Raw genomic sequence first — 19,159 nt, 5'->3', positions numbered from 1 at the left:
ATTGGATAAGAGAAAAAACTAAATTAATTTTGCTAATGTAAGCATTTTGCATAGAATCATAGGAAATGGTGTACAGTAATGCAAAATAAGAGCTGTAAGTTTATGGTAATACATTTATTTACTGTAAACACAGTCACAGTTGCACGAAATCTTCTATGGCGACCCCCAACGGGCAAGTCGAGAGTAGAAGAAAGACGACTCTGCCTCATATTTGATTAGCCAACGGTAATCTAATGTGGGTCACACCCAGCATGAGAGCACAGAGTTCTATTTTTACATGTAATGTAATTAAACGCTATTGCATCAGCATCTGGCTTTGTAATGTCCAAGTCCCGGCAGCATTACTTTACTCCAGCTGTGCCATGTAATATGCAGTAGTACTACGCAGCCTCTTCACCAATGACCTTTGATTTAAACACACCGTTAGGCAATGAAGTACTTTCTCTTTCCGCCATATTATGTTTTCCTTGAATGTTAAATGCGTGAACGGTGTTTGTTTTGTAGAAGAACTGCTACTATCACGGGGAGGTGCAGGATCACCCCGACTCTGACGTCACCATCAGCGTCTGCTCGGGACTTCGGTAAGAGCTTGCATTCACGTTTTTTTTCCCGATGTCGCTTGGAGTTGGAAGACGATGTCACAGCTCATTTGTCTTTTTCCCACAGAAGCACTGGTCAGCATGGACGCTCGTATGTGCGCTAATTGGCATCTAATGGCGAAGCGCATTTGGAATATTTGAGATTATTAGAGTCAGCACGCTCGGAACTAATTAAAGGGCGGCGGGTGTTTAGTTTGGCGTGATGGCTGTTCAACAATAATTTCGGTGCTAATGATGAACATCATTAAAGGCGCTAATTGTCTGTGGTTAGCATATTGGCCACACAGTCAGGAGATCGGGAAGACCGGGGTCCCACGTTCCATAAGCATGTTAGGTTCATTGACGATTCAAAATTATTATTGAGTATTATTATTAAATACAAGGATGAAGAGTCTTGAACCAGTCATGATGTGCCATATATATCACTATATTGACACTTAGTATGGTACCCATTATGGCATTGGATGCTCATATCACCTCGTACTTCGGTACGTGGCAAAAAAATAAAAAAATGTAAGAAAATTTAAAAACAAAAAAAAATAATAAAATAAATTAATTAATAAAATAAATTTGCTAAATACAAGGATGAAGAGTCTTGAACTAGTCATGATGTGCTATATATATCACTATATTGACACTTACTATGGTACCCATTATGTCATTGTATGGTCATATCACCTTTGTCATATCATGACAAAAAATAAAAAAATTCATTAAAAATAAATAAAATAATAAAATAAAATCTAATAAATATAGAATATAAAATCATATATATATAATATAAAATCATATATATAATAATAAATAAATAATAAAATAAAATTTTAAACTTTAAAAAAAATTAGGAAAGCAGGAAGTGAACAAATGTAACAGTTACTGATTGTAAAAGTACCAGAGCTTTGCTTCTTTCTACTCCTTTTGGACATGTGGAACTATGAACTGATTATGTGATGCATTCAATTGTAATCTGATGCATGTTCAAATGAAATTAAACCATTACCGAAATTGTCCATAGGTATGAATGTGAGTGCGAATAATTGTTTGTCTATACGTGCCCTGTGATTGGCTGGCCACCAGTCCAGGCCGTACCCCGCCACTCTCTCTTTGCTCTGTTGTTATGTCACCGCCTAACTAGTCTATCATCCTCTGTGAAGCACCTTATCAAGTCGCCCGTTAACTAACAACCCGCCGTGACGGTTCGTTGTGATTATTTGTCATCCTCACACAGAGGCGTCGTCGCGCTTGAGAACAAGTCATTCATCATCGAGCCGGCGTCTGGCCAAGAAACGGACGTACACTTCATCTACCGAGCCGAGGAGCTGCGACTGACCCAAGGAGACTGCGGTCACGGGTTCAACATGTCCTCTGTCGCACCCGAAGACCACTTGAAGAAGCCCTTCCAGTCCTTCCATAATAGGGTGAGGTGTAACAACTTAGCAGTTGGCTAGCTTTAATGATGTTGGTATACGCAACATGCACTTTTGCCTCCTGTTTTGATTTCCCCCACAACCCATCTAGGCAACACACTTGGGCCTGAATCCATTATGCGCGTTCACTGTCTGAAAATATGACACCGACATAACCTTGTACATGCAAAAGTCAGATTGATCGTCATGCGCTGAACGGGTTATTGTAAACGGCTATTTGGGCAAAAGAGTTTTGCTTTGGATAAATTCCCAGAAGGATGTTACTTCAGGCTTTTTAATCCGTCCTCAGAGTCCAAATTTTGTGGTTCCACGCGGAGAGTTTTGGCTAAATATTAGCATGGAGCAGGTGCAGCATCCATCTGTCCTTATTATCCCAAATCGTCAAACACGGAGCTAGTAGGCAGTGTAACTGAGCAAGGCAGTATGCGTATCTGTGCGTTACCTCACACGATAAGATATAAGAATTTGGTTTCTGACATCGCTTTTGTTACACCTCAGCATAAACGGCACGCGCAGAAGACGACCAAATACGTGGAGCTGATCATCGTCGCAGACAACAGAGAGGTAAAAACCCCGCCCGCCTGGTTTCCATTCATCAACCCGCCGCACAATGACAGGAGTTTGCTATAGTACGAGTAACGATGCAGATGTAGGTCAGTGTGCGACGAGCACCGCGAGTGTGATTTGATGCCAGCGGCTCGGCAGGAAATGACTCCCCAGCGGAGAGAGCAGACAGGAAAACAGGAAAAAGCCGAGAGAGGATGCAACGGCGTTCCCCATGGGGAGAGCTACGCTGGGTTTCCTTCTGGTTCTGCTTATGTCAGCAACCCCCAGACCTTTGGGATGAATTAGAGTGGAGATGGTCAGCCAGCAGAACGTCTCTCGAGTCCAATGTCCGTGGCATTTGACTTGTTTTTTCTGGCTAAATGGAGCTACAGTAAATTCCCACAGTCCATATATTTATATATATATATATATATATATATATTGTACTGTATATACTACACTTCCTGTAGATGTAATTTTTCACATGTTTTAATAGTATTATGATTATTTAAACGAAAACAATTTTCCTACATTTATACATTTTGGTCATCCATTTTCCAGTTGTATTATTATTTATCAGTAGTGCAGTAGTAGTAGTATTAGCAGCCTCGCCCCGCTTTTAGCCTTGTTTTTAGCTCTGAATTAATGTATGGATATTGTATTTGAATGCATCGTTTACTCTGTTTTTACTCAGCTTTATTTTTTATTCCTTTTTTCTTCATTGTAAAGCGTCTTTGAGTACTCTGAAAAGCACTAAATAAATAAAATGTATTATTATTAGTAGTAGTGAGAATAATAACTTGAAATAAAATAATAAAATTAAATAAATTTAAAAAATATTTATCAGTTTTTCAGCAATTCTACATAATTTTTGTTTTGTTTTTCAAGTTTCAAAAACAGGGTAAGGACCTGGAGAAGGTGAAACAAAGACTGGCGGAAATAGCCAACTATGTGGACAAGGTAGGCTTTCCGTCTTTAGATGGTTGAAATATAATATAACATGCTAATATGCTAATATGTTGGTCTATGTCACCAATTAGATTCTCAAAAATTCCTTGACGCATTTCTATTTTTTTCTTCCAGTTCTACCGAGCACTGAACATCCGTGTGGCCTTGGTAGGTCTGGAGGTGTGGAGCGACCATGACAAATGTCCTGTCACTCAGGATCCCTTCGCCACCCTTCACGAGTTCCTCGACTGGCGCAAAGTCAAGCTGCTCCCCCACAGGCCTCACGACAACGCTCAGCTCATAAGGTTTCACCGCCAAGATTTGTATTCACTATTCAGCAAATAGAGGCATTAAAAAAGACACAGTAAGGAAGAACTGGGGTCCTTTTGCTCCAGGTTATTTATTTCAGATCTGTGTTAAGTACAAAATCGCTGGCCACATATGAGCTTTTATTTAGTGACATAGACAATATTTGCGTGAACATTAGCACAAAATACAATGGTTGTGACCTGGCTGGTCCGACAACACCCTAAACAACATGGGGTATTTCCCCTAAAAACTAACAATAATGTTCCAGCTACCAAGATAGAAAAGAAGAGGAACTAGTCAGAGGTTTTAAATGAGTTAGTAAATGCACATATTACTTTAAAGTTATTATAAGTAATATCAATCTGAGTCTTTTTTTTTTTTTGGTTAGTTTTTTGCTCCAGAGCTTCACCTATAGGTTATTAGTATTGTTGTATTTTAAAATAAAATTATCTGTGGTAAGCTAAGTAACGATAATAAGAGGTGTCCTGGCTGGTCCAACAACATTATCGACCACTAAAATAATGCTCCAGAAAACCGACAAATGCACAACTGTTAAAGGTGAAAAGTATGCACTAAACTAGATTCTATGAATGAACCGTACATCATTAAAGTCGCATTATGGAATAACTATAAGATTTTTTTTTAATTTGTTGCTAAAGCACTCCTTCTGCTATTTTCACATTTACATCATTTATGTCAGGCTACATTGTTCAAAATAAATTACCAGCAATAAACAAATGACAATGACAACATGGAAGGTGTCCTGGCTGGTCCAACATCATAATTTACCATTATGATACTGATTAAAGACACAATAAGGAAAGATGATGGAAAAGAGGTGTCCTTTACATCCATCCGCTTTGTGAAAAATAAATTACCAGCAGAAAACAGGCGACAATAACAACATGAGAGGTGTCCTGGCTGGTCCATCGATAATATAGACTACTAAAAGCACTTACCGTGGTGCTATGAACTCTTGCATCATCCTAATAATATCACCCTTATTTAAATGGAAACGACTACAAATATTTGCTTTAAGTTTGAATTCTACAATTGTCGCAGAGTGTGGCTTTAAAACTGAAACCCTGTGAAATGAGACACAAAACAATTACAATATTTATATTTTTTTGCTGTTTTCTTTGTAGTGGGGTTTACTTCCAGGGCACCACCATCGGCATGGCGCCCATCATGAGCATGTGCACGGCCGAGCAGTCTGGGGGCATCGTCATGGTGAGGATGAAGTCCTTCCCCGTCTACTCCCATTGCATTTATCCCCCCCCCAAAAAAAAAAAAAAAGCTGTTGCCTTTTTGCCGCAAGGGCGTTTGGGAAGTGAACATGAAATACCTTTTTCCACGCACTGACATGACAATGTATGACTTCATTTGTAATTGGTAAAAGCCCGGGGGCTGCTTGTGGGCACACGGCCTTGTAACGACCTTCTGAGTGTTGCGGTCATTCAATCTCAAGGTGTTTTACACAAAAACACATTTACATTTTTATGACTTGTGATAAATTGTTCTCGCCAGCCTGCCTGCCAGCATTCAGTCCAATCAAAAAGTATTTTTCCCCACAAGCCGTTGTGGCGTGCCCTCGTCGCTGTACCGTGGCTGAATTATGACACCTTGTAAAAAAAAAAAAAAAAAAAAAAAAAAAAAAAAAAACAATTAGCTGCCAACGTGGTCCGGCTGTCCGCATCACCGAGTGGATATCAGCCCCATGCCATTAGGCACCAGCCCAGATGCAGCCCCCCCCCTGGTAATAGATATGTCGTCTTCCGGCCAGGGTTTCTCCACATGTTTGCCGTCCCCATTACTTACTCATGGCAGATGGCTGCGATGAAGATTAAAAGGCCCGGCGAAGCAATCAGCGGCCAATCACGAGAGACAAAACAGCTCTCACATCGCAAAAAAAGAAAAAAAAAAAATCACATCACCTGACCGGATTCTTATAGCTTTTTCAATTGGTTTGTGTGTGCTACCCTGTGGCAGGATCACTCCGAGAACCCGCTGGGTGCCGCCGTGACGCTGGCCCACGAGTTGGGACACAATTTCGGAATGAATCACGACACGCCGGAGCGCGGCTGTGGATGCAGGATGACCGTGGATCGCGGAGGCTGCATCATGACGCCCTCCACAGGGTGAGGCTCTTATGGTCTTTTTTTTTTAATATGTGCCCTGTGATTGGCTGGCCACCCCTGCTTCTTGCCCGAAGACAGCTGGGATAGGCTCCAGCACCCCCGCCACCCTTGTTGAGGATAAGTGGTGGAAAATGAATGAATGAATGAATGCCCTAACTAGGAAAATATTGGATTCATGAAGAATGAGTCCTATTTTGGGGACATGATTGCAGTCGGGTGTGGAACCAGCAAACCACAATAAATGAGGGATGACTACACTATGTTTATTATGTTGAAAACTTCCTTGCATTTTTAGGTTCTGAACTCAAACCCCTAAAACTCACTCAGTCACCACCCCTATAATAAAAAATGATAATAATAATAACCGGGCGGCACGGCAGTCTAGTGGTTAGCGCACAGACCTCACAGCGAGGAGGCCAGGGTTCAATTTCACCCTCGGCCAGCTCTGTGTGGAGTTTGCATGTTCTCCCCATGCATGCGTGGTACTCCGGTTTCCTCCAAAAACATGCTAGGTTAATTGGCGACTCCAAATTGCCCTTGGGTATGAATGTGAGTGTGAATGGTTGTTTGTCTATATGTGCCCTGTGATTGGCTGGCCACCAGTCCAGGGTGTACCCCGCCTCTCGCTGGAAGACAGCTGGGATAGGCTCCAGCACCCCCCCCCCCCCCCGTGACCCTCGTGAGGATAAGCGGTAGAAAATGAATAAATGAATGAGTTCTCCTCCTATTTTGTGTGGAAGTGGTAACTTTTTTTGGCTTCTTATTTTGTCTTTCCCCACCCTCGGTCATCTCTGTGTGGAGTTTGCATGTTCTCCCCATGCATGCGTGGTACTCCGGTTTCCTCCCACATTCCAAAAAACATGCTAGGTTAATTAGCGACTCCAAATTGTCCATAGGTATGAATGTGAGTGTGAATGGTTGTTTGTCTATATGTGCCCTGTGATTGGCTGGCCACCAGTCCAGGGTGTACCCCGCCTCTCACCTGAAGACAGCTGGGATAGGCTCCAGCCCCTCCCGTGACCCTCGTGAGGATAAGCGGTAGAAAATGAATAAATGAATGAGTTCTCCTCCTCTATTTTGTGTGGAAGTGGTAACTTTTTGCCTTCTTATTTTGTCTTTCCCCACCCTCGGTCATCTCTGTGTGGAGTTTGCATGTTCTCCCCGTGCATGCGTGGTTTCCTCCCACATTCCAAAAACATGCTAGGTTAACTGGCGACTCCAAATTGTCTATAGGTATGAATGTGAGTGTGAATGGTTGTTTGTCTATATGTGCCCTGTGATTGGCTGGCCACCAGTCCAGAGTGTACCCCGCCTCTCGCCCGAAGACAGCTGGGATAGGCTCCAGCCCCTCCCGTGACCCTCGTGAGGATAAGCGGTAGAAAATGAATGAATGAATGAATGAGTTCTCCTCCTATTTTGTGTGGAAGTGGTAACTTTTTGGCTTCTTATTTTGTCTTTCCCCAACCTCGGTCATCTCTGTGTGGAGTTTGCATGTCTTACGGAAAACCGTTTGCGTGAAGAAGATGACACCTTGAAGCTATGCATAAGTCATTGAAAAAAAGGTTTATTTAATTGCATGAACCCCTTGTTATGTGTGTGTGGGGCGGGGGGGTGGCATTCAAAATAAGTTTTCTTCTTCTTTGAACTTTAGCTTGACTTTGTGTAAAGTGTTGTACTCCAACAGATGAATGAAGCCCAACTATGTCCACACCGGGGCTGGATCATGATCATTTGTACAGCAGCTGATGCTCTACATGCTCATAATTGCTCTTGTGGGTTGTGAGGCAGGCCGCACACACAATTTAGAAACACACACACACACACACACACACACACACTGTGGCCCGAGCATCTGCTCCAGCATTCCGCCCACGTCGTCTGGGCCGCCGAGATAACAATGCGGCTGCAAGCGATGGACTGTTAGTAAACAGCAAAGCCGATAAGGCGAGTCCAGAGCGCAATAGCGGATTTGACTCCGCCGGCTCCGATGCCAGTCATCTGCTTTGTCTGATGGAACTTTTGCTCGGGCGCCATTCCGATGCTCTGCACAAACAAATAGGAGGTAAAACATTTATTGCAAGTGCGGCATCTCGGAAAGTGAGCGCACGCCTCGCATTTGAGCGATTTTTGTTATGTGTTCTCAAGGGAAAATGTTATGGAATAGAAACAAATATAGTTCGATTTAGTTTGGAGCAGGGCTGCAAAAAAAGGTGAGAAATCACAACATTCTATCAATTTTTTTTACTTTTACTTAATTTTTATTTTATTTTATTTCATGCACCAATGACTTGTGGCGTAGGCAAGCAAGGCTGCCATGTTTTTGGCTTGATGGATTATTTGATCTTTTTTTTTATTAATTTTCATGCATTCACACTCTCAGTTCTAAGCAAGAAAAATGTGATTCACATTTTTTGCGGAGTAATGCAGCCCCTACTTTAGAGTAGTCCGTGTACGCTCTAGTACCCACTGAAATCACTGTCATTATAAAATCATCATGTCAACACGCAGCCATTATTATTATTATTATTATTATTATTGCCTACATAGCTGGCAACGCAAGATCATTGTGTCATTTTGTACATATTTGTTTTTTTTTTGTTTTACAGATTTTTCAATATTTTGCAGGTTAGATTCATTTTTTGGTTGTTTTACAGATTTTTCAATATTATTTTGCAGGTTATATTCATTTTTTTGGTTGTTTTACAGATTTTTTTTAAATATTATTTTGCAGGTTGTATTCATTTTTTTGGTTGTTTTACAGATTTTTTAAATATTATTTTGCAGGTTATATTCATTTTTTTGGTTGTTTTACAGATTTTGATCTAATAAAAACAGTCATTGCGATTAAATAAAACAAAATCTAAACAAAAATGATCTGAGATGTAATGGAATACAACCCTTAAAATTTTGAAGCCAACCAGAACAGCAAAAATTATTCCAGAATTTCAGAATAAATCAACCAACTAGAAACTGACATCCCTGCTAAATACTGCTTCTCTTAATTTATTTTTGAATCTTGCTTTATCAATTTTTAAATGTAGTGGAAGCGTATTCCAATATGTTACTGCTATGTACATTGTAGTCCTCTTTAATGCATTAGTTATTAATAAATATAAGGAACAAGTAGCAGCAATTTACAACAATAAAGTCAAATTATTGAAAAAAAGCTGTAATGAGAAATAGTCATAATTTTAGTGGTAATTTTTAAGTTGCAACATAAGCCACGTAATATCTGTCTATTTTCTATACCGTTTATCCCAGTGTGATGGGAATGAAGTTTAACAATTGTAGGAATTTTAGGAAAGTCATAATGTTATACGCCGATATTCCAAAGTTGGAAGGTTTTTTTTTTCTTTTAATATAAATAACTTCTAAGCACATCTTTCCAAAATATCACAGCGGTCCTTGCATCCTTTCATTTTTCAGTAGGTGGCCCTCTGCGGATAAAGTCTGAACTAGTGTCATGTCGACACTAAAATGATTGTATGATCTAAACAAGTCTGCACCAGTCACAGTGCCTGTGAATTATTTACAAAAAAAAGAACACACCACAGCTCTACTTGAGAAGTATTTCATGGAGACTTGACTCAAATGGCTCCTTGTTTATTCATGACCCCCTCCCACAGCAAGGCAGTTTAATATTCTTCTCATAAAACCCAAAGATGGGCTTAATTTACCCAAAATGAGTGTAACTGAAGTTCATCAAAAGGCATAAAAGTAATGCACGTTGCTGTCTGGTCTTTTATCTCTCAGGTTTTGTGCATCTTATTAACTTTAGAACGACTGTGTCCGTTCATTCAGAGTGAACCAATCACAAGGCAAACAACCATTCACACTCACTCGCCAATTAACCTAGCATGTTTTTGGAATGTGGGAGGAAACCGGAGTACCCGGAGAAAACCCACGCATGTACGGGGAGAACATGCAAACTCCACACAGAGATAGCCGAGAGTGGAATTGAACTCGGGTCTCCAAGCTGTGGGGCCTGTGTGCTAACCACTCGATCACCGTGCAGCCCCATTTTCATTTATTGTGTGACAAGAACGAGAGATCTTTTTTTACATTTACTATTTTGGGTATGAAGACAACTATAGGGGTGCTATTTCATGTCTAGAGGGCTCTAATAATTAATTCATTCATTCATTTTTTACCGCTTATCTTGTGCTGGAGCCTATCCCAGCTATCTTCAGGCCTGAGGCGGGGTACACCCTGGACTGGTGGCCAGGCAGCCAATCACAGGGCACATATAGACAAACAACCATTCACACTCACATTCATACCTATGGACATTTTGGAGTCGCTAATTAACCTAGCATGTTTTTGGAATGTGGGAGGAAATCGGAGTACCCGGAGAAAACCCACACATGCACGGGGAGAACATGCAAACACCACACAGTGATAGCCGAGAGTGGAATTGAACTCGGGTCTCCAAGGTGTGGGGCCTGCTTGCTAACCACTCGAGTACCATGCATCCCCATTATCATTTATTGTGTGATTAATTAATAATTGTCCAAAAGTCTTGTGCCCACATAATGTGCGAAAATGCTTTGGTGTGTTTAGATTTTAAAAAAATGGCATTGAGAGGTTGCCTACAGCCGCGGCTTTTTTATTGCTATATTGCTTCTATTGGCATTTGCTATTGTAGACTTGGCGGTCAATGAAATAGCCGCGTTACTTGAAGTATTTACGATATTCCCACCCTCAGTTATTATAACGCAGCAACATTTCCAGCAACAAAAGTCATCTCCATTCAGCGTTGGCCATATAAAGGCTGTTTAAACACGGCGTGACAAAGCATCAGAGCTTGTTGGGTCATATTTTTGGAGGTCCTCTCGCTCGCTAGACTTGCTAATGAGGCAGAGGGGCGGTCTGCATCCAAATGACGTGATTATCAGTGACGCTGCCAGCTGCAATCAGGACCACAACACGGAGAGATCCACAGAGAGGTGCTTTTAGGCAGCCAGACACGGAGCGGACCAGCTGAACGCGGAGGCGAGGCTTGTATTTATCCGTGTGCACGTGGAAAGAAAGGAAACAAGCGGAGCGAAGGTGATGGTGACGGGCGTCCGTCGTGATGGAATTCCAAGAGAGATGACAGGGACGGAATGATGTATTGTAGTACCTTTTGTAGAACTGTATATGACAGCAGCTTTCTATGGCACCACTTTCTCATAATTGTCTTCTTTTTGTCCACGCGTGAAACCACCAAAAGCCCCCCCCCCCCCACATATGCTTAAAGGTCACACACGTCTCTCCTAGTTAGCCGCGACTTCATATTTGTTGCAGTGAAGGCATCAGGGCGCTCTGAGAGTTCCTCCACAGGAAAACCACTTTCACTCTTGTCCCTTCTGAATCCGCCGTCATTGAGCACGCTCTTATTTTATGCCTCCTAAAATATGTATTTGACTTTCTTGTCTATTTGTGTGTTTAGTGTCTGGCTGTGTAAGACGAGTGTCAGCGTGATCGCAGAGAACATGTTGGATGGATCTACACTTGCATTTTTTAATATTCTTTACCAAATGGGGATCTAATAAAGTTGCAGAAAGGAGCTGAAAAACCTTCAAACCTTAGACTGGTGGCCAGCCAGCCAATCACAGGGCACATATAGACAAACAACCATTCACACTCACATTCATACCTATGGACAATTTGGAGTCGCCAATTAACCTAGCATGTTTTTGGAATGTGGGAGGAAACCGGAGTACCCGGAGAAAACCCACGCATGCACGGGGAGAACATGCAAACTCCACACAGAGATGGTGGAATTGAACTCGGGTCTCTTAGCTGTGAGGTCTGCGCGCTAACCACTAGACCGCCGTGTATCCCTATGCGACAGATGACTCCATTATATGGTTTATTGAGCTTATTGGGCTTAGTATTTAACCCGGATTCCCAAGTTTGGGAGCTGGCCTGGAATTGAAACACCACTGTGCTTTTATTCATTTTCACTTTTGGTTGTTTTATAGATTTTTAAGTATTATTTTGCAGGTTATATTCATTTTTTTTGGTTGTTTTACAGATTTTTTAATATTATTTTTCAGGTTATATTCATTTTTTGTTGTTTTACAGATTTTTAAATATTATTTTGCAGGTTATATTCATTTTTTTGTTGTTTTACATATTTTTTTATATTATTTTGCAGGTTATATTCGTTTTTTTGGTTGTTTTACAGATTTTTTAATATTATTTTGCAGGTTATATTCATTTTTTTGGTTGCTTTACAGATTTTTTAATATTATTTTGCAGGTTATATTCATTTTTTTGGTTTTACAGATTTTTTTAAATATTATTTTGCAGGTAATATTCATTTTTTGGTTGTTTTACAGATTTTTAAATATTATTTTACAGGTTATATTCAGTTTTTTTGGTTTTTTTGCAGATTTTTAAATATTATTTTGCAGGTTATATTAATGTCTTTTGGTTGTTTTACAGATTTTTAAATATTATTTTGCAGGTTATTTTAATTTTTTTGGTTGTTTTACAGATTTTTTAAATATTATTTAGCAGGTTATATTCATTTTTGGGTTGTTTTACAGATTCTTTTATAATTTTTTGCAGGTTATATTTCACCTAATAAGAAAAATATATTTTATAAATCATTTTTAATAATTTAAATGATTTATTAAGGTCCTTTTGAGTTGGAAAAACAAATTTTGTGTATTCTAGCATGAATGGTTTTGCCTTGTTAAACCACAAAGAGCATTGTTCTTGTCTGATGTTTCACAGATTTTAATGAAATCATTTGAGCATGTAGAAGAAGAGCTGTAAACAAATGGCATTGGGGTGGGGATGTGGGGGGGGGGGGGGTTAACTGCTGTTTCTTTTTCCACTTGATAAGCACTTGAAAGCAATCCTCACATCTTGACCAATAAAGAAGAAGGAGAGCACAATGGAATGGAAAGCACCCCCCCCCCCACTCCTCCCTTCGCCACCTACTAAAACATACGATATTATCTCAAACAGTGTGTTTATTTTCACTAAGAAAGGGGGCCGCCTAATTAAAACGTGCCTAATTGTTGTGCGCACAACGCCATTAGTTCCGCTCGGGCGAACTTACACCGGGAGACGCCGCGGGGCTTTAAGCCAATATTATCCAAGGAAGTCTACACTTTCGATGATTCAGCTCATATTTTCTAAATCTTGGTGGCCTCGGACGTTATAATAAACATCTTCAAGTGCGGCGCCGTGCCGAAACTGATCCATGTGAGTCCACGCATTGTGACCTTTCACCCTAGAAAACACAATAAATGTTCTAACTGTATTGTAAGTTTGAGATAAATAAACATAAAATGAGAACTTATAGATCTGTATATTGTTTAAAATATGGAATATTGATGGAATTCCTGATTGGAGTTCTCGTTGCTTAGTGATAACGATTACATAAACTGTGATTGGTTGGTGACCGGTCCAAGGTGTACCCCGCCTCTCGCCCCAAGACAGCTGGGATAGGCTCCAGCACCCCTGCAACAAATTTAGCCATACTGTATATATTTAACCAAAGAATGACGCTACAACATAAATTGCGTTGGTTGGTGACCGGTCCAGGGTGTAACCCGTCTCTCGCCTGAAGACAGCTGGGATCGGCTCCAGCACCCCCCACAACAAATTTAGCCATACTGTATATATTTAGCCAAACAACTATGCTACAACATAAACTGTGATTGGTTGGTGACCGGTCCAGGATGTACCCCGCCTCTCGCCCGAAGACAGCTGTGATAGGCTCCAGCACCCCCCACAACAAATGTATCCATACTGTATATATTTAGCCAAACAACGAATGGAATTCCTGATTGGAGTTCTCGTTGCTTAGTGATAACGATTTGGGTTTCTGGTCCCCTGTCCCCGTTCCAGGTACCCATTCCCCACGGTGTTCAGCACGTGCAGTAAGAAGGACCTCGCCGCCAGTCTGGAGAAAGGCGTGGGCATGTGTCTGGACAACATGCCCGAGGTCAAGGTGCTCTACGGGGGCCAGAAGTGCGGCAACGGCTACGTGGAGGAAGGGGAGGAGTGCGACTGCGGGGAACCCGAGGTAAGGAGCGCTCATCAAGGTCATATTTCTCTCGATTGAGTACGTTTACGGCGCAAACTCCAAATGAAGGTTAACCCTGACACTGACTAAAAGCATTCTTTTTAAGTATTTTATTTCTATCACACCTTCTCTCAGTCCACCTTTGGTGCTCAGTCAGCGGTTTGACAGGCTATCGCGGTGATGTCATTTCCTAGTCACACACCCATTCATCAAGCTGCTCTCCAGCGGTGTGAGGGGAAAAAAAATAAAAAGTTTGATCAGTTTTAGGCTGAAATAAACTTTACTCTGGTTTTTTTATGTGTGGCTGACTTTACATGCGATGCGGGACTACGTCATCGTGTTCTCCTTTTTAGTCTTTTGGCACTTTTCACCCTGAAATAAAAAACGACTGCTGATTTTTAGGCGTGATGATATCATAGCATCAGAACCTCCAAAGCAAGGAAGGGCGTGGCATTTTGGAATTTGAGAAAATATGCCTCTAAACTTTTTCAATTCCACCCTCGACCATCTCTGTGTGGAGTTTGCATGTTCGCCTCGTTTTTTTGTTTTTTTTCCGGGTACTCCGGTTTCCTCCCACATTCCAAAAACATGCTAGGTTAATTAGCGACTCCAAATGGTCCATAGGTATGAATGTGAGTGTGAATGGTTGTTTGTCTATATGTGCCCTGTGATTGGCTGGCCACCAGTCCAGGGTGTACCCTGCCTCTCGCCCCAAGACAGCTGGGATAGGCTCCAGCACTGCCCGCGACCCTGGTTAGGATAAGCGGTAGAAAGTGAATGAATTATTAGAGCCCTCTAGACATGAAATAGCACCCCTATAGTCGCCTTTATACTTGATTACCCAAAATAGTAAATGTCATTAAAAATAAGAAAAAGTTTTAGGTTGAAATAAACTTTCCTCTGCCTTTTGTGCCCTGTGATTGGCTGGCCACCAGTCCAGGGTGTACCCCGCCTCTTGCCCGAAGACAGCTGGGATAGGCTCCAGCACCTCCCACAACAAATTTAGCCATAAGGTATATATTTAGCCAAACAACAACGCTGGAACAAACTGTGATTGGTTGGTGACCAGTCCAGGGTGTACCCCGCCTCTCGCCCGAAGACAGCTGGGATAGGCTCCAGCACCCCCCACAACAAATTTAGCCATACTGTGTATATTTCGGCAAACAACGATGCTACAATATAAACAGCGATTGGTTGGTGACCGGTCCAGGATGTACCTCGTCTTTTGCCTAAAGACAGCTGGGATAGGCTCCAGCACCCCCCGGCAACAAATTTAGCCATACTGTATATATTTAGCCAAACAACGACGCTACAACATAAACTGCGTTTGGTTAGTGATCGGTCCAGGGTGTACCCCGTCTCTGGCCGGAAGACAGCTGGGATAGGCTCCAGCACCTCCAGCAACAATTTTAGCCATACTGTACATATTTAGTCAAACAACAATGCTACAACATAAACTGTGATTGGTTGGTGACCGGTCCAAGGTGTACCCCGCCTCTCGCCCCAAGACAGCTGGGATAGGCTCCAGCACCCCTGCAACAAATTTAGCCATACTGTATATATTTAACCAAAGAATGACGCTACAACATAAATTGCGTTGGTTGGTGACCGGTCCAGGGTGTACCCCGTCTCTTGCCTGAAGACAGCTGGGATAGGTTCCAGCACCCCTGCGACCCTGGTGAGGATAAGCGGTAGAAAATGAATGAATGAATAATCCTACTTTGTGGAAATTCACTCATCACTGTCGGGTCTGGAAGCAATAAACCGTGATAAACGAGGGTTTAGTGTATTTCTATCCCGTTCTTTCTTACGCTGCTAATTTATTTGGCCGTCTTCATTTCCTCCCGCCGCCACCTGCTTGTTTGATGTTCCGGCGCACTTATAGACCAGAAGATGAAAGCAGTCTTTTGTGTCCTCCATAAACAAAAGGCTTCTGTCAGGTCCAGGAGATAAACAACCTTCGCTTGTCACACACACACACACACACACACACACACACATCTCGCCCTTACCTCGGAGAGTCGGCCAAACAAGCAGACAGACGCGACTAAACCGAGTTAATTCTTCGCGTGACGCTGCAATGCGTGACTTACTCGGAGATGTACAGAGATGATGTGTTTTGGCATCTAATAAAAGATAAAAACAGCCCCAGGTTTTTTTTTACAGCATTACTCCCATCTCTGGTTCTCCTTGGGGGTGGGGGCAGGCGGGTAGCAGCCTGGTTTTGTCACTGTGGAGGATCTTTACCCCCAAAAAGTCCATCGACCACGTCGGGTTATGTCACATCAGATGTAAAGATCTCATTAGAGCCAATTTAGGACTTCCTTCGCCCCAGGATGCTCAAATTCACAACAGATGAGACCCTGTTGATGCGGGTCTGAGGGTCCAAAGATCAGATCTAGAGACAAGATGGCTCTTCTCTGGACCTGACTGAGATGAGAGAGGATCTCCACAACGGGAGATCAGGTTCATGTGTCACTTAAACCTCCTAAATTCAATTTCAAATAACTCTTAGTTTCCATAATAATGTATTAGAATTGTCTTGTTTTAACACTTTAATAGGGATTTTAGTCATTCCGACTGGGAATTCGGGCGGCACGGTGATCTAGGGGTTAGCGCACAGACCTCACAGCTAGGAGACCAGGGTTCAATCCCACCCTTGGGCATCTCTGTGTGGAGTTTGCATGTTCTCCCCGTGCATGCGTGGGTTTTCTCCGGGTACTCCGGTTTCCTCCCACATTCCAAAAACATGCTAGGTTGATTAGCATGACTCCAAATTGTCCATAGGTATGAATGTGAGTGTGAATGGTTGTTTGTCTATATGTGCCCTGTGATTGGCTGGCGACCAGTCTAGGGTGTACCCCGCCTTGCGCCCGAAGACAGCTGGGATAGGCTCCAGCACCCCCGCGACCCTCGTGAGGAAAAGCGGTAGAAAATGAATGAATGAATGAATGACTGGGAATTCTTTGGTGTCTGTATCTTTAATGCTAATGAGCTAATACAGTAATCCCTCCTTTATCACGGTTAATTGGTACTAGACCCAACCGTGATAAATGAATCTGAATATATTTTAGTTAACATTATTAGAGCCGGGCTGCACGGCGGTATAGTGGTTAGCGCTCAGACCTCACAGCAAAGAGACCCGAGTTCAATCCCACCATCAGTTTGCATGTTCTTCGTTTGCATGCGTGGGTTTTCTCCGGGTACTCCGGGTTTCACATTCCAAAAACATGCTAGGTTAATTAGCGACTCCAAATTGTCCATAGGTATGAATGTGAGTGTGAATGGTTGTTTGTCTATATGTGCCCTGTGATTGGCTGGCCACCAGTCCAGGGTGTACCCCGCCTCTCGCACCCGAAGACAGCTGGGATAGGCTCCAGCACCCCTTGTGAGGATAAGCCGTAGAAAATGAATGAATTAATTAATTATTAGAGCCGGGCTGCACGGCAGTCGAGTGGTTAGCGCTCAGACTTCACAGGTTGGAGACCCGGGTTCAATCCCACCCTCGGCTATCTCTGTGTGGAGTTTGCATGTTCTCCCCGTGCATGTGTGGGTTTTCTCCGGGTACTCCGGTTTCCTCCCACATTCCAAAAACATGCTAGTTGCTAATTGGCGACTCCAAATTGTCCATAGGTATGAATGTGAGTGTGAATGGTTGTTTGTCTATATGTGCCCTGTGATTGGCTGGCTGGCCACCAGTCCGGGGTGTACCCCGCCTCTCGCATCCGAAGACAGCTGGGATAGGCTCCAGCACAAGATGAGCGGTAAAAAATGAATGAATTATTAGAGCCCTCTAGACATGAAATAGCACCCCTATAGTCGCCTTTATACCCAAAATAGTAAATGTCGCTTTTCCATAATAGAATTATTACAATAATACAATTCCAATCGTCTGCTGTCTTTCTGCTTCCCTTAGGAATGTTTGAATCCGTGCTGCAACGCCACCACGTGCACACTCAAAGGGGACGCCGTGTGCGCCCATGGACAGTGCTGTGAAGACTGCCAGGTTTGGTGTTAAAGTACCTGAGTGCTCGAGTGCCTCCACGCTCGAGTGCTTCTCGTTGGTTTTCTCCGGTCTGGTGTGACGTTGTGACTCTTTTTTTTTTTTTTTAACTTGTGTAGCTCAAACCGGCGGGCACCGTGTGTCGGGATTCGGGCAACTCCTGCGACCTTCCCGAGTTCTGCACGGGCGCCGACCCTCACTGCCCCGCCAACGTTTACCTCCACGACGGCCACGCCTGCCACGACGTGGAGGGCTACTGCTACAACGGAATCTGTCAGACGCACGAGCAGCAGTGCATCACCCTGTGGGGGGCAGGTTAGGCTCGACTCTTGCCTCCTTTGGAATATCACGGATGTTTTTCACTTATTGGACCGCTGTCCGTGCGCAGGAGCCAAGCCGGCACCGGGGATCTGCTTTGAGCGAGTCAACTCTGCGGGGGATCCTTACGGGAATTGCGGGAAGGATTCCAGAGGCTCTTTTGCCAAATGCGATGCAAGGTGGGACGCTGCTGCAGCTGCTCCATCGGACAATGGAAATTACTCAGCAGAACAATTATGATTATTAGCTCATAAGGGTGTCATATGTAATCATTCCATAACAAAATCTTACAATAACTGAAACATAATTCCAAACAGACGGCAGTGAATTAAATCCATTGACGTAATCATGCATATTTTCAAGCTATTCAAATCCGGTTATCAATCTCTTCATGCATTTTTTGCATTGACATGCTAAAGCTGGTTAGCGCGCAGGCCTCACAGCTAGGAGACCCGGGGTTCAATCCCACCCTCGGCCATCTCCGCGTGGAGTTTCACTAACCGGGAAATGTAGGCGAACTGATGCACAATTTTTTTACTTATGCTAGCATTGATTAATTGGTTCCAGACTTGGCTGCACGGCGGTCGAGTGGTTAGCGCACAGGCCACACAGCTAGGAGACCTGAGTTCAATTCGGCCATCTCTGTGTGGAGTTTGCATGTTCTCCCCGTGCATGCGTGGTTTTTCTCCGGGTACTCCGGTTTCCTCCCACATTCCAAAAACATGCTAGTTGCTAATTGGCTACTCCAAATTGTCCATAGGTATGAATGTGAGTGTGAATGGTTGTTTGTCTATATGTGCCCTGTGATTGGCTGGCCACCAGTCCAGGGTGTACCCCGCCTC

General features: G+C 42.8%; 1 protein-coding gene across 7 annotated transcripts in view; it reads left to right on the top strand.

The window, feature by feature from the left end:
• The window catches only part of adam12b (ADAM metallopeptidase domain 12b), a 78,960-nt gene that overhangs the window by 45,542 nt on the left and 14,259 nt on the right, over positions 1–19,159 (top strand). For all 7 annotated transcript variants that reach the window (XM_058058221.1, XM_058058218.1, XM_058058217.1 and 4 more), the window contains 11 exons: positions 505–581; positions 1,828–2,017; positions 2,525–2,590; positions 3,461–3,532; positions 3,656–3,825; positions 4,975–5,059; positions 5,819–5,967; positions 13,819–13,996; positions 17,913–18,002; positions 18,119–18,314; positions 18,388–18,496. In XM_058058221.1, coding sequence (XP_057914204.1) covers positions 505–581; positions 1,828–2,017; positions 2,525–2,590; positions 3,461–3,532; positions 3,656–3,825; positions 4,975–5,059; positions 5,819–5,967; positions 13,819–13,996; positions 17,913–18,002; positions 18,119–18,314; positions 18,388–18,496 — 1,382 coding nt within the window. The remainder of the gene's footprint in view (positions 1–504; positions 582–1,827; positions 2,018–2,524; positions 2,591–3,460; positions 3,533–3,655; positions 3,826–4,974; positions 5,060–5,818; positions 5,968–13,818; positions 13,997–17,912; positions 18,003–18,118; positions 18,315–18,387; positions 18,497–19,159) is intronic.

The sequence above is a fragment of the Doryrhamphus excisus genome, chromosome 20 (genome assembly GCF_030265055.1).
Source record: "Doryrhamphus excisus isolate RoL2022-K1 chromosome 20, RoL_Dexc_1.0, whole genome shotgun sequence".
In the NCBI taxonomy this organism is placed as follows: domain Eukaryota; kingdom Metazoa; phylum Chordata; class Actinopteri; order Syngnathiformes; family Syngnathidae; genus Doryrhamphus; species Doryrhamphus excisus.
The sequence above is the reverse complement of the archived record's forward strand: the minus strand, read 5'-3'. Positions and strand labels throughout refer to the sequence as shown.